The sequence below is a fragment of the Thunnus maccoyii genome, chromosome 2 (assembly GCF_910596095.1).
Source record: "Thunnus maccoyii chromosome 2, fThuMac1.1, whole genome shotgun sequence".
Classification (NCBI taxonomy): domain Eukaryota; kingdom Metazoa; phylum Chordata; class Actinopteri; order Scombriformes; family Scombridae; genus Thunnus; species Thunnus maccoyii.
This window is the reverse complement of record NC_056534.1, coordinates 1,826,539-1,842,855: the sequence shown is the minus strand read 5'-3', so window position 1 is coordinate 1,842,855 and position 16,317 is coordinate 1,826,539. Positions and strand designations below refer to the sequence as shown.

Here is a 16,317-nt window from a genome sequence, read left to right as displayed (position 1 = left end):
AAAAAACACAGCAGGAACATCATAAACAACGTGGCATCCAGGTTCCTGCAACGTCCGGTGACTGTTGGACTGTTTCCAACACTGAGATCAGGACTGTAGCTGCTGCTGACAACACTGAGGTCACGTCCTCAGTGTGTTCTCTGGGAATTTGGGGGTAAAATCATGCCACAATTTTTAAAAACAAACACATGGTGGGTAATTTATAGTCTAAATCCAATATTTAGACTCACTAATGAAGCAAAGTGCATTTGCTGGCAGCGTGCAGAACTGAACAAACACAATAAGACAAAACCAAATAATGAAAATATTTGTTTTTGGAGTCAGATCAGTATTTTCTGACAGAATTATCACTCATAACCTCTAACCACAGTATTATTGGTAGGATGATGTTTGCAATATATGATGTGTTTTGACAGCAGCTATAATCGACTCCACAGTCTGATCTATACAGTAACAGTGTTGGTTGTGTCTCGTAGTGACAAACCTACCGAGAATTATCAGTGACTCTGCAGCTCCTCTCGGCTTTACGGAGCTTTATAGTGAGTTTCAGCTCATTGTTTATCTGTCCGGCTGCAACTTTACTGTTCTGGTTCACTCTCAGCGTCTCATAGCGTCGTTTTCAGAGAAAAAGCTGTAAAAAGCCGCTGTACACTACCTGCTCAGCACCAAACAGACACAGTTAGCTGTAGACTAGCTGGTGAACATAGTGGAGCATTTAGCAGATAAAGAGCCAGATATTTCCCTCAGGAGTTGGTAGAGAGCAAAAACAGAACTAAAAGACAGTGAATATTGGACTCACATTCACCACATGAATGATAATGTTGCTCCGTAACTGCTGGATGTGGAAATAAACAACTGTTTGCTAACAAGTTCAACACATCAACTTAAAAGATGATGATGTGTCAGAGTTGTGTTCACAGCTTGTTTCTGATGGAAACTAGTGGACGGTTAATGTTCCTGTAACAGATTGTGCTGGTACACCAGTATGTAACAAACCTGCCTCTTCCACCTTTATTGCAGCTTCCTGTGCTATTTAAGACCATAATAGATATTTGTGGACATAACTCCCATGATGCATTGGGCCATCTGTTACTCCAGCAGGGTATCTGCTGCCGTCAGGCCCAGAGCCAGATCGCCTCCCACAGCCCGCCAACCTGCAGGCAGGCAGGCAGCGTTCAGCGTCTTTATTTATCCTGAGGAAGGTGGTGTCGATGCTCCTCGGCTCCTCCTGCTGCTCTACAGGATCTGAACCTTGGACCTGACAGTCCTGAGCTGGTTTCTCCGCTGTCCTCTTCAGCTCTCGTCTGCTCTCTGGCTTCACTTTTTCCCCTCTCGGTTTGAATCTGAAAAACGAGCTGCCTCCTTTCGACCTTTCTGGTGGTTTTTGGTCTCACAGGGTGAGACCGACTGCAGCATCATTTACATGCAGATGTTCCTCTGATGCACAGGTACATAAATACCAGAGAAACGGAATTTGATTCACACAAAAATCAAGTCACACTGCTTCTTTATGGCAGAAAAAAGATTTTAAAAAGTAGTTACATGATGAAGAACAAGACAAACAGGTTTGTCATGGTTTACACTCTTCTGTCTTCATTCTGACTCTCAGCTGTTTCCACCAAAATACTAAAACAGTTATATTTTCTTTTCATCACTGTACATCAGTGGTAGAAAGTAACTAAGTACATTTACTCAAGTTACTGTATTTAAGTACAATTTTGAGGTACTATTTCTGTCAATCAACTCAACATTTCAGTTCTACATGATATTGTAAAAGTGGAATTTCAGTCAGGAAACATAACGCTAGCACCAAGCTAACAGACCAGCGGGATGGCTGCTCATGATTGGCCTCGTGTAGGCAGATCATGTGATCTATAGCGGCCCCCCGGTCGGCGCTTAGAATGACACATGAGGATTTAATGGAGAATTCTGGATTCATCTGTATTCACCATCAACACACAACACGCTAACACCCAGAACTAGCTAATGCACAATAGCATGTGTCACAGGTGTGTGAACGAGGCGATATGAGGAGGAAACAGGTATCAGGTCATAAATACAGCTAGCAGATAATCAGCAGTGAGAGTAACTAAGTACATTTACTCAAGTACTGTATTTAAGTACAATTTTGAGGTACTTGTACTTTACTTGAGTATTTCCATGTGATGCTACTTTCTACATTTCAGAGGGAAATATTGTACTTTCTACTCCACTACATTTATTTGACAGCTTTAGTTACTTTTCAGATGAAGATTTGACACAATGGATAATATAACAAGCTTTTAAAATACAACACATTGACATATTGACGTAAGCACAGCTGTGTTTTGAGCTAAATGTCTGTTTTTTATATTTAACTTTTATCCAAAGTGATTTACAATTGACATTTTTTAGATTTAAATTTAACTTCTTTTAACAAACTATATTTATATAGATTCATTTAGACCTTAATATTAGGAAACAAAATGTTGATGCTTTATTCTGAAATTTCCTAATAAAGTCCTTGGAGGTTTCCTGGAAGCAGCTATTTAATCTAAACAGAGGTTACAGTTATTATAGCTACAGTTGAGTTTCATTTTAAAAACTGCTTCATTTAAATGAAACCTGCAGAAAACATAATTGAACAGACGACTGAATAAATAAAATACTTGTAAAAATTCAGAAATGTTCTTCTCGGTGTCGTCAGAGGGAGTCTGGTGACCTGGGATTCATAACAGTTGTATGAAATTGGATCTGATTCGTCGTTAAATAAAATCTCTCACTCAGACTGGACAGATAAAGTGTGAGTCTGGCAGAGAGAATTTGCTCTTTGGGTTTTTGGAACGAGTTCATCAAAAGCTTCCTGCTGCCAGTTTTTAAACAGCAGGTCAAACACCAGGAGGGACTGCCAGTCAGACTGTAAATGTTTCTCTTTTTAAGTCCTAATTAGTCTGGAAAAAGCTTTTTTTTAAAAAAAAAAAAAGTTATATTCACTTTGTCAGCTCTGTCCTGGTTCACATTCAAACTAAAAGGTTAGCAGTCAGCCACAGCGAGCTGTTCGACTGCAGCGAATGGAAACGAAGTGTCTCATCCAAAAAAGGGCGTCGTTTAGCTCGTCTGCAGACGTGACTCATGCGAGATTTGTCATGCTGTCAGCTAAAGTAACCACCCCAAAGTTCTTGTCAACAGAAAATCAAAATAAATCTTTTAGATCAGATAATCAGAGGCTGAAGCTAAGTGAGAGAGATGAGTTCGTCTCGGGGAGAAGCAGCCGTCTGGCCCGGCCTGCTGTCCTACATTCAGCTCACAAGGAAAACTGGAGCAGTGCCGTCTTCGTTCAGGTTCATGCACATGAAGTGGGTCACCGCCGTCACTCACCCAATGCAGGTCGGCCAGGAAACACCGGAGCCAATCAGAGCTCGGGAAGGTGAGGCCGTCTGTCCCTCAGGACGACAATAGGGAGGGGGAGTGAGACCTCCTGTCGTCAGAAGGGCAGGTTACGGACCCTCAAAATGTCCTGAATAAAGACTGAAGGTGTGTGTTTATACTCAGTGAAGTAGGAAACTGTCAGAGCATCACAGGACCTGTTGACCCTCCGTCTTTGCAGATTGTGTTTAGATCAAATTTAGATGAACTGCAGCCGTTTCTGTAACTTTCTGAAACAGATAAGCTGACATTCATACTCACTTCATACAGTGTTTGTTCAGCTGTGTGGAGATGAGAAAGGAGCAGATCCTTTACTGCAGTAAAAGTACATAAGTATTATGAGCTTGATGTAGTTAAAGTATTGCAGTAAAAGTACATAAGTATTATGAGCTTGATGTAGTTAAAGTATTGCAGTAAAAGTACATAAGTATTATGAGCTTGATGTAGTTAAAGTATTGCAGTAAAAGTACATAAGTATTATGAGCTTGATGTAGTTAAAGTATTGCAGTAAAAGTACATAAGTATTATGAGCTTGATGTAGTTAAAGTATTGCAGTAAAAGTACATAAGTATTATGAGCTTGATGTAGTTACAGTATTGCAGTAAAAGTACATAAGTATTATGAGCTTGATGTAGTTAAAGTATTGCAGTAAAAGTACATAAGTATTATGAGCTTGATGTAGTTAAAGTATTGCAGTAAAAGTACATAAGTATTATGAGCTTGATGTAGTTAAAGTATTGCAGTAACAGTACATAAGTATTATGAGCTTGATGTAGTTAAAGTATTGCAGTAAAAGTACATAAGTATTATGAGCTTGATGTAGTTAAAGTATTGCAGTAAAAGTACATAAGTATTATGAGCTTGATGTAGTTAAAGTATTGCAGTAAAAGTAGTGGTTTGGTCCCTCTGACTGATATATTATTATATATGACATCATTAGATTATTAATAGTGAAGCATCAGTGTTAGAGCAGCATGTTACTGTTGTAGCTGCTGGAGGTGGAGCTAGTTTACACTACTTTATATACAGTTAGCTAGTTTAGTCCAGTGGTTCCCAACCTAGGGGTCGGGCCCCTCCAAAGGGTCAGCAGATAAATCTGAGGGGTGGTGAGATGATTAATGGGAGAGGAAAGAAGGAAAAACAAAGTTCTGATACACAAATCTGTTTTCAGTTTTTGGACTTTTTCTCTAATCTTTGATTTTTGCTGAAATATTGGATCATTTGAACATTTATTGAAATGAAAGCATGTGAGAAGTTTAGAGGGAAAAATCACTATTTGGTGGAGCTGTTAACAACTCATAGACATGTGAAATGTGACCCCGACTACACACTGCTTTTTGTAAGACGTCAAAAGACAAAAAGGTTGGAAACCACTGGTTTCATCTTTAACAATGTGTTGTATTTTAAAAGCTTGTTATATTATCCATTGTGTCAAATCTTCATCTGAAAAGTAACTAAAGCTGTCAAATAAATGTAGTGGAGTAGAAAGTACAATATTTCCCTCTGAAATGTAGAAAGTAGCATCACATGGAAATACTCAAGTAAAGTACAAGTACCTCAAAACTGTACTTGAGTAAATCTCTTTTCTCTCCAGCTCTTCTTTTTCATCCATGACACAACTATTTCTGTAACTTTTCATGTGAACAACAGAGTGTAACACTATGATTGCCTTCTAGGACAGACTGTCTGAAAATATGCACCATTATCTCCATATTTTAATGATATCACGTCTGGCCCCGCCCCCCTCCCCTCTCTGTGACGGTCACCTTTGAGTGAAGCCGTCTGGAACGACTATAAACAGACAACACATCCTAACAACCAGCTCTGAGCGACCGTCCGTCCAGCTTTACTCAGCCTGTGAAAACAGCTGCACAGCGTCTTCAGTGGAGAAAATAACCCTGATGATGTCATAGTGATGTGATGTCATCAGGGTCATCTCAACTTGGGCTTGGAGATACAAACATATAAGACACCATCCAGCTGCAATATGGGAGTTTTAGTATCCAGCAAAGTCAGAATAGTTGCTTTTATTTTGATCATTATTTTTTAATCTGTCTCTCCAACTTTATGAAGTCCGATGATAAATAGGTGGAGTGGCCCTTTAAAGGCTCCAAGTTAGAGCGTCTTTAGCTTCTGTACTGCGACGTATTTCCCAGTGAAACCGAATATTTGAGCGGTGTACAATTACAAGAGCTATTTAAATCAAATCATCGCATTTGATTGGACCACTAAAATGTGGGCGGGGCTTACGGAGCTGCGGAGGCCTCACCTGCTGTTAGATCAGGAGGTCGACGCTCGGCTCCCCTCATCGCTCTGTTAGCCTCTACGACACACAAACAATGACGTGCGGTTTGGCTGCTACTCGCACAAAGTCACATTTGATTGGATGAACTTTTGTAAACACCCCTGAGTGCAGGATGAGTCATCAAACATTTGAAACCGTTTTACAGGAAGAGAAAAGACATAAAAATACTGATTTTGTGACATATATTTGGCATAAAACAAGAGATAAATGAACTATTAATACGGGGGACGCAGGATTAAAACTGGGAAAATGTATTTTTCATTTCACGAGGCCTTTAAGTTTAGCTTAACGATAATCTTTTCTCCAACATATGCAGAGGGTGAAGGGCTGAGTCGCTGGCATACTGCCATAAACACCATGATGCTGACAGTGAAAACTAACAACAGGAAGCTGCAATAGAACTGACAGAGCAGCAGAGTACACCTGTCTGTCTGTCTGTCTGTCTGTCCGCCTGTCTGTCTGTCAACAGGCTGAGGCCTCATTAAACTCCTGAGGCTGCAGCTCTTAATCCAGCCAGGAATTAGCGCAGCATCACGCAGCTTTAATACCACCACCCACAACCCCCCACCGCTGTGAAGGAGGAAACTAATGATCCATCGACTGTCTGAAAGACGTCAGCAGCTTCTTCAGAACAATGAAGACTCATCAACACGAAGTCGTCTCCTAATCCTGTCGCTGCGCAGTCAACCACTGAGACATCACCAGCTGTAACAGACCGACACGTTCACATCGACAGGTCGACTTCCTCTGATTCTACACAAATGAGACAAAAGAACATCTGTGTGTCGAACTTTATCAACAAAAACTCTTCTGTTATGAGATGCTTCTTTTGGACAGGAGCCTTTTAATTAACATCTGCTGTTTCATTGTTAAGTTTATTAGGTCCTTTTTGTTAAAATTACTGCAGTTGAATGCAACAATCCTGCAATAAATACTACTACTACTACTACTAATAATAATAATATATACTGTAGCACTTTTCAAAACACAGTTACAAAGTCCTTTACAATAAAAACATGAAACATAAAAACACAGAAGAGAAAAAGAATCTAAAAAGTGATTTTGTTGATGTAAATCTGATCCTCATGACGTTTTGAGATGTTGGTCTTACTTGGTCCAGTTCTATGTCACGTCTAGCAAGGACTAAAAGAAATAAATAAAAAAGATAAAAATATAATAATAACAAAAACTTAAAGGACAGGGATTACTTTATGACTAATAGTTAATTACACATCTGAGCAGACAAAAATGACCTGCGGAGTTCCTCAAGGCTCCATTCTGGAGCCTCTTCTGTTCAACATCTACATGCTCCCACTGGTTCAGATTATGGAAAACAACAAAATATGTTACCATAATTATGCAGACGACACACAGATTTACATAACCGTATCACCAGGGGACTCTGGTCCAATACAAGCACTGAGTAAGTGCACTGAACAAATCAACGACTGGATGTGGCAGAATTTTCTTCAATTAAACAAAGACAAAACTGAAGTAATTGTTTTTTGAGCCAAGGAAGATCATTTAAAAGTCAGCACTCAGCTTCAATCGACAATATTAAAAACTACAAACAAAGCCAGAAATCTTGGTGTCGTCATGGACTCAGACCTGAATTTCAACATCCACATTAAGACAATTGCAAAGTCAGCCTACTATCACCTGAAGAATATATCAAGAATTAAAGGACTTATGTCTCAGCAGGATTTGGAAACACTTGTCCTGCATTTATCTTCAGTAGACTCGACTACTGTAAGTGTCTGGATCAGGTCTGGATCAGGTCTGGATCAGGTCTGGATATGGAGAAGCAGCGTTCAGTTTTTATGCTCCACATATCTGAACAAACTCCCAGAAAACTGCAGGTCTGCTGCAACTCTCAGTTCTTTTAAATCACAGCCGAAGACTTTTCTGTTTGTTTAATATCACGCACGACACTGTAACTTTTATTCTCCTGTTTTATGTCTTATTCTGTCTTTTTATGATACCTTGTGTTGCTTTTATATTCTATCTTGATGCCTTTTATACTCTATGTAAAGCACTTTCAATTGCCTTCTTGTTGAAATGTGTCTTGCCTAGTAGATTAATCGATTAGGTGATCAATGGGAAACTAATCAGTAACTATCTTAATCAACTAATCATTTTTAGTCTTTGTTTTTAAGCAGAAATGCCAAATATTTCCTGGCTGCAGCTTCTCAAATTTGAGGATTTGAAGCTTTTCTGTTTCATACATGAAAATAAACTGAATCTTTGGATTTTGGACAAAACAAGAGAAGCACAAACATTTACTTCAGAATATTGAACCATTTCTAGTTCTGTTTTAAAGTCTGTGAGGAAGTTTTGAGAAGAAGTTATATATTATATTAGATATATGATTTCTAGGGCAGCAACTAATGATTATTTTCATCATCAATTAATCTGCCGATTATTTTCTTGATTGATTGACTAAACATTTGAAATGTGAGAAAAATGTAATTTCTTAAACACCAAGATGACGTCTTGTTTTGTCTGATCAAAGCTCCAAAAGTCAAAGATATTCAGTTTACTATCTTAAGCATTAAATCATCACTTTTAAGGAGCTGAAACCAGCAAATGTTTGACATTTTCACTTATAAAAATGACTGAAATAATTATTTGATTATCAAAAACAGCTGCAGATTATCTTTCAGTTGATCAACTAATTGATCAATTTATTATCTTTGCAGCTCTGATGATTTCTACAAAAATCCCCTTTTAGACTCTCAAAATGAAACATATGGCAGCTTTAATTTAAGAGTAAACAGCAGAGAAGCTGTTGTCCAATCAGAATTCAGATCTACATGAGTGGACTGAAATAGAAAATCAGGCACATGAGGGAAAAATGATTTGAGGAAAAAAAAAAGAAGAAGCTCCAGAACTAAAACTGAATGAACTCAAACATTCTGTGCCGGTAAGATGCATGATTTCAGTTTTGCTCTATTTCTGCTCGGGGGAAACGTGGTGGCAGCTGGCACGCTGCAGGTCACATCCCAAATGTTTTGTAGGCGGCGTGGACGGCTGGAGCCATATGGCCGACAGCATCATGTGACGCAACAATATTGGATTAACAAGACACACACACACACACACACACACACACACAGAGCCCTAAACCCTGCCTGCTGTTCAGGATACTACCACCACCACCAACAACAACAACATCAACAACTCAGGATGCTGAAAAGCCAGAAACATTCTCTGATTGGCTGCCAGCTGTTTTTAAAATCGCATATTTTTCATTTTTCCAAGCAGCAGATGACTGGTGTAGCGTATCGGTGATTATAGTCACTAACAGCTGAGTTATCAGTTGGCTTCTGAAGCTCTGACAAACTTTGAAGACGTCACCAATAAAAACAAATAACCAGCAGCCGATAAAGACTAAAACATACCTATAAACCTAATAGACATATTCCCATCATTGTTACCATATTACACTAACGAGGTTAAAGTTAGCATGTTCCTATACTCTGCACCAGCACCAGGCAGTGAAGAAGACTGAACAATGCAGGATTTAAAATACTTAAAAATGTGGCTTTGAAAATGTTTTCTGTGGAAGGAAATGTGTTCAATATTTTTGTTAGACCTCAAGGATACACACAGTGTGTTCTGGCAGGTTTACAGTGTTCATATGAACAGTGAAAGAGGTTTTCCTCGCTGTAATCATTCCTCCTGTTCATACTGGATATTAATCTCTCTGTGTGCTCTGGACTGAACTCAGACTGGACTTGGTACATCAATCATTGTACTTTCTGTCTGTTGGGCTACTTGATATGCTGAACTGAACTGTACATATCAATCTATCTATCAATCAATCTATCAGATCCCCTTCAAATGTGCTTTCAATGGAAGTGATGGAGGCCAAAACACACAGTGTGTCCACACAGTCATTTAAAAGTCTGTGTGAAGCTTCTATTCAGCTTCAGCAGTCTGACTTAGTCATATCAAGTGGATATCTGACACATTTACAGTCTTTTTAGCATCAAATTCCCTCTTTGTGTTTCCTCGGACAGTGTTTCCCTGTTGAGCTGCAGGTGGAAGTATAGTAACAAAAAAAGGGACTTTGGCACTAAAAAGACTGTAACGTTGAAAGATATCTACTTGATTTGACTCATTTGGACGCTGAAGCTTCATATTAGCTTCAGATAAACTTTTAAATACATTTTTGCACAGAAGGAGGACTGTGGATTTTGTCCTCCATCACTTCCATTGTAAGGTCATTATGAAGGGATCTTCTAATGGTCAGTATGAACAGGAGGAATGATTACAGCAAGAAAAACAGCTTTAATGTTCATTTGAGCTCCTGACTGTTGGTTTAAAACACTTGAAAAATTGCAAACCTGGCACTCTGACAGACTGTCAAGTTTTTGTTTTAGGAAGGAGAAAACTACGGAGCCCTCCTGGGGTCACATGGTAGAAAATAAACTCGATGTATAAATCTGTGCTAACAGATTTCTAAACTGTTCCCTCGGATCCACACAATCCATACACATGGATTACATGTCCTCTTCTGTTCTTCAGTGGATGGACCTGCCTTGCATGGACAGCGGTGACCACATTTACCCAGTAAGTTCAATTTTATCTCGATTTATCTGCAGATTTAACAATATGATTTAACAAAACGTAATCCGTGTGCACAGATTGTGAATCCGAGGGCAGAAATCTGTGCACACGGATTTACACATCAAGTTTTTTCCTTCCACCATGTGACCCCAGGGGGGCTCCGTGGAAAACTGTTTTCTAGTAAATTACATTCTGTTAAATTTGGTGCATTCATGGCTGTATGTGTGTGTACGTATGTTGTGTCTGCAGTAACAAAGAAATCCTCGAATCAATGTAGTTCTAAATGCTTTAAAGCTTTGTACTGGTCCAGCTCATCCTGTGGTTACCAGAGTAGACGGACGGTGTTTGAGTTATCTCTGTTGAATTTCCCGGAGTTCATATTTGCCTCTGTTTTGTTGATATATTTTGATAAGGGAGACATATTCTGCTTTTGTGGTTTTCTGTCATTTATATCCTGTTGTGACATCAGATGTTAAACATGGTCAAAGTTCTAAAACTTGAGGTGAATGTTTGTAGAAATGCTGCCTGCAAGTCGCAGGTCAGGGCTTCAACCTGCTCTGAACGCTTTGTTTGCTATGTTTTTTTTCTACCTCGCTTACATGTCCATTCTGTAGCCTTGGTTGCTAAGGTGGTTGCTAAGGTGGTTGCTAAGGTGTTTCCATGTGTTGTTCAGCTCCAACATGTACGGATGGATTTGAGAAGTTGACATTTGGAGTAAAGAAGGAGAAAAAGAAGTGAAATCCTGCTACTATAGTTTGTTTACGTAGCCTCCGGAGCTGGAGGAAGCTTCCTGAAGCTGACCAATCAGAACAGAGTGGGCTCATCAGGAGGCGGGGCTTTAAAGAGACAGGAGCTAAAACGGCCTGTTTCAGACAGAGGCTGAACTGAGGGGCTGCATAAAGGACCAGTAGAAGATAAATAAGGAGTTTTTAACTGGAAATCATGTAAAGATATTCCAGTAGAGCCCCAGAATATAAATATAGAGCTGGAAATTTTTGCATGTACACCTGCTCACTGACCTGCTTCCTCAACATCCCCTTTAACGTTTTCCAGAGCAAACCAACATCTTCTGCCCTTCATACGGGAAAGAGAGAATGAACATTACAGCCCTACAGTGCTGCTGGCTGTGAAAACGGTCCGAGTGAAACACGATCAATGCTGGAAAAAGATATCTGATTTTATGGTCAACATCAGGCCAATACTACAAATGAACAGGAAGGTTACAACTTCCCCGCTTTAGTTCCTCATCGGCTCAAGAATACTAAAATAATACTGTTCCCATATGACCTTGAACAGCGTGTGTGTGTGTGTGTGTGTGTGTGTGTGTGTGTGTGTGTGTTTCTGGTCACTGTGGCAACAGTTACCAAGCAGCACGGCGAGCTCCACTGAGCCCTGCCTGGAAGATGATGAGGACAATGATCAGGGTGTGTGTTTGAGAGGAGGCCTGTATGAAACACTTAGAGATCATTTAAGTGTTTTCAACTGAAGGACACACACACACACACACACACACACACACACACACACACACACACACATACACACAGCAGTTCACCTTCAGTCAAACACACACTCTCAAAGCAGCTGAATGTTAGTCATTATGTGGAAGGTAGATTTTACTGTGTGAATAACAACGGTGATGCTGCTGAGAGAAGTTCAGCTCACTTCCTCCTTTCTGTGCTTCAGTTTCCTCAAAACAGACCTTCCTCCTCCATCAGATGCTGCTCCTGTTGATCATTTAACTCATGATGAAAAGGTAAAAGATAAACCACCATACATCAAACACACGGGCCAAGGTCGGATTTAACAAACTATCTCAACGTCACAAACTTGAAGTGAATCTCTGCTTTCAGCCTGGTGAACGTCACCTGTTCATGAAGGTTCCTGAGATTTCAGCATCATTGATGCTCCTAAAACATGTTCTACTGTAACCTCAAAATAAAGAGAGAACACTTTGACATGAAGTTAGATGCTAAAAAACGTAGCAAAGCGCTACATCACTGATATGAGAGGCGGTCATGTGACAGTCAGAGTTATCAGAGGAGAATATTACAGCCTACAGTAGGTGATGTTACAGTCAGCTGCAACACAACATGATGCTGAACTATCGACAGAAACATCACATCAAATAAAGCTCTCAGTGAACCGGCAGCCATGTTTGTTTTAGTTATATATTTTATTTTAGTATCATAGTTAAACTCCAGATTCATCCAGATTAAAGACAAAGTTCACCCTCATTCATCTTCTATGGGACACGAGTGAGTTGCTTCACGAGGCATTATGGGATTCTGAGCAACGCAGGACTGGCGGACGTTGCCTGGAGGTGATGATGCAGTGAAACTGTAGCTTGGTTTAGAGGTTTAGACCAGGAAGCTCTGGGAAGATTGTTGTAATAGTTTCTGCTTTTATCCAACTTTTCTCCAGATGACAGAAGAAATGCGACTTGGCACAAAGTAGCACAAACTGTCAGAGAAAAGTGGTGAGTTGATTATTTACACAATGTTTGCTAAGAAATGCAGGATAAAACGTGTTATTATTGTGATGTAAACATCTCCGGAGGCCTTGATGCGTGATTTGTTTGCTTCCAGTCGGTCTTCACCAGAACTCATTATGGTTTCAGATCAAATTAGTGTCAAACTGGTGTTTTTACTCTTGTGAAGAACAGAAATGTTTCTGTAGTTACTGCTGTTTGTCTGTGTAAGGGTCGGTGTGGTTTCCACTGATTTTATGGATGAATAAATGGAAGCTTGAAGTATTTAAAAAGTGAAACAAGTTTTTACTGTTTTCATAAAGCTGCACTGTGAAAGTTTCACTTCATAAAAAAGCTGTTTCTGGTCCAGTAAGATGGTTAAACTGGTGAGAACAATCACACAAACCCAACCCAGCTTCATTAAGACAATCATAAAGAGGAAAATAATCATCGACCAGATCAGGACCCGACTGACTGCGGCTCAGATCCAACAAACAGACGTCACATCAGCACAAAACCATCCAGTTCTAACATGTCTTTAGTGGGAATACTTTGCTATGAATTCTGGGTAAATTAACTAAACTAAACTAAAAAAAAAAAAACATGGCTGACGTAACCATCCCAAAACATTCAGCTCCGTTCACTCCAGCAGAAAATGTTTGATGTCTAATTCTACAGTTTCGAGGACGTTTTACACTTTTACACTTCAGCAAAGAACAAAACAAAAGATTTCTGTTCAGACTGAACGTCGGAGCAGAACTGAGAGACTGAAACTTGTTCATGTGGCAAAACTTCTGCAAACCAACAGTCCGACTCAGGAGAGTTTCTTCCTCTTCACTGCTGAATGTTTCCAACTAGTTTCTGCTCCTGTAAAAACTCTTCTTATTACTCTTATTACTCCCTCCACAACGTTATTAATAAACCACTGATTATTAGACATGATTAGTGTCACAGATTGTAACCATGGAAGCAAAACTGACAGTTCAGAGTCAAAGAGTTAAAAGAGTTTAAAATAATAGATCCACTTTAGTAGTTTTTTTAAGGCAAAAATACCAAATATTCAGTCGTTGCAGCTTCTCAAACGTGAGAATTTGAAGCTTTTCTGTCTCATATGTGACAATAAACTGAATATCTTTGGACTTTGGTCTGTTGATCAGACAAAAAGCAACATTTGAAATCGTCGTCTCGAGCTTTAATAAATTACAATGTGCATTTTTCTCTATTTTCTGACATTTTACAGATGAAACAATGAATCCATTAATGGAGAAAATAATCAACATATTGATTGATATTGAAACTAACTGTTAGTTCCTTTCTTACACTACAGACTATTGTCTTAAATCCGGCTGCTAAACTAAACTTAAAATGTCAAAGTGTTGAGACGCAGTGAAACGGGGCTTCAGGAGCCGCTGCAGTCTGGATGAAAAGGTCAAAACTCTTTCTTTCCTTATAAACCTCCGTTCACGGTGAAGACAATGGTACAATAGTTCTATTATTAGTGCTGATCTCAGAGCGTCGTCTGATCCTGCAAGTAAAGTTCATCATCCTTTTAACTTTTTATTGGATCAGACCGTCATGATGTGTTTACTTCAGGAAACGTGTGATTAAACATGTAACTGTTTCAGCGCTGCTATTAAAAGTCTTTACACACATTTAAAGAACCTTAAACAAACCAAGTAGATTTTATCCAAAGTTACAGTCTGTTTAGTTCAAACTTCCTTCTTTTTGTTACTGAAGGCTGAAACTTTAGAAGACGTCTGTTCAATATGAATAACTCAGACTGCTGAAGCCTCGTATCAGAGTCTAACTTGTTTTGATATTCATATCCATCAGTTAACATCAGTCCTCAGTTTGTACAAAAATGTATTTAAAAGTTAATTAAAAGCTAATATGAAACTTCAGCCGTATTAATTATTAATCAAATATAGTAGAAATCTTCTGTAACAGTAACAAAAGACTAAAAACAAGCTGCAACTGCAGAAGACAAACACTTGATTTGACTCGTTTGAAAAGCTGAAGCTTCATTTTAACTGCAGATAAACTTCTGAACGACAGAGAATTAAACAGCGACTGTTTTAATAATCAATTAATCGTTTTGAGTCATTTTCTTTAAGAACAAACAAAATAAATCTCTGATTCCAGCTTCTCTAATGTGAATATTTTCTGGTTTTATGATAATAAATTGAATATCTTTGGGACTTTGGAAAACAGTGATGTGCATTTTTCACCATCTCTAGCCTTTCAATAGACCAAACGACTTACTGATTAATCGAGAAAATAATCGGCAGATGAATCAATAATGAGAATAATCATTAACAGGAAGGAGGGCTGTGGATTTATTCCACCATCTTAATGAAAGAACATTAACAACGGATCATTTAATGGTCAGTATGAACAACAGGAACAATTATAGCGAGTAAAGCCAGTTTCAGTCTGCGTGTTGTTTTAATACACACTTTAAAAAACTGTGAACTTGCCCTTTAAATGATAGAAACTTCATATCATCATTAGAAGGGCAGAACCTGCTCTATTCACGATCATATTCAGATATTTTTTCCAGGAGCTTTAACGTGTAAATTTACCGGATTGTGTTGATAGAAGAATAAGAATGAAAGCTGAGAGGAAGCTGTCTGTTTCTATGGAGACAAATAGTAAATGAAGTGTTGAACTCACCGGCATCATGTTGGCACTTCTCCGCTCTGTCGCATCCAGACTGCAGCTGAAACCATCAAACCATCAAACCATCATCCTCCTCTTCCTCTCTGCAGTCCGTCTGGCTCTTCTTCTTCTTCTTCTTCTTCTTCTTCTTCTTCTTCTTCTTCACATCTGATTTATATCTTATATTTCAGCTCCTCCTCGACCTGTTGCAGTGAACCAGCAGGCCCTTTCTTCTATCTGTCTGATCCCTCCGGAGAGAATAAAAGATGATTTATATGTTCAGAGCTGCTGAGCACGAGGCGGCAGGAAGCAGCTTTTAACCATAAAGCCGCTGCAGGTTTTTGAAGGTGTGAGCAGAAAACAAAGCGCGGCGGGCGGAGCTGCGGCGGCTCCCTGCTGAGCATCAGTCTGACTGTACGTGTGTTTGGATCACGGCCGTTCAATCAGCGCAGACCGGTGACCGGCAGAGGCACGGTACGGGAGAGCTACAGCGCTTCCGGTGCGGCTTTTCAGAATAACAGCGTCGTTTGTAGGACTAAAGTAACCGATTCCAAACTGCCATCATCACCTACATCTCAGATTTGTTCAACAATTTAAACCGATTTTCCATAATAAATATATGAATAATATAAATTGTAAATAATGGAATATATAAATGATATAACATAGAAAACATAAATATTTATTGATAAATAGCCTGGATAATAATAAAAATCAAACAAAAAGAAGCTTATTTGCTGTGTAAATCAAAATCAGTAATTACAAAGTGCTTTACTGGACAGACATGACACAGTAAACAAACACACACACATTCCCACATATACAACATTTAGAAATATATAAATAAATAAAGATTATAAGAAAATCCTCATGATAAAAGTTTTCAGAAGCGACTTCAAAGAAGATT

The 16,317-nt window shown here is 39.0% G+C and overlaps 1 protein-coding gene across 1 annotated transcript in view; it reads right to left on the bottom strand.

Annotated features, from left to right (window-relative positions):
• Window positions 1-15,903, bottom strand: part of LOC121911257 (apoptosis-stimulating of p53 protein 2-like) — a 34,233-nt gene extending 18,330 nt beyond the window's left edge. The window contains exon 1 of the mRNA XM_042432573.1: window positions 15,426-15,903. Coding sequence (XP_042288507.1) covers window positions 15,426-15,434 — 9 coding nt within the window. The 5' untranslated portion in view covers window positions 15,435-15,903. The remainder of the gene's footprint in view (window positions 1-15,425) is intronic.
• Window positions 15,904-16,317: the final 414 nt, after the last annotated feature.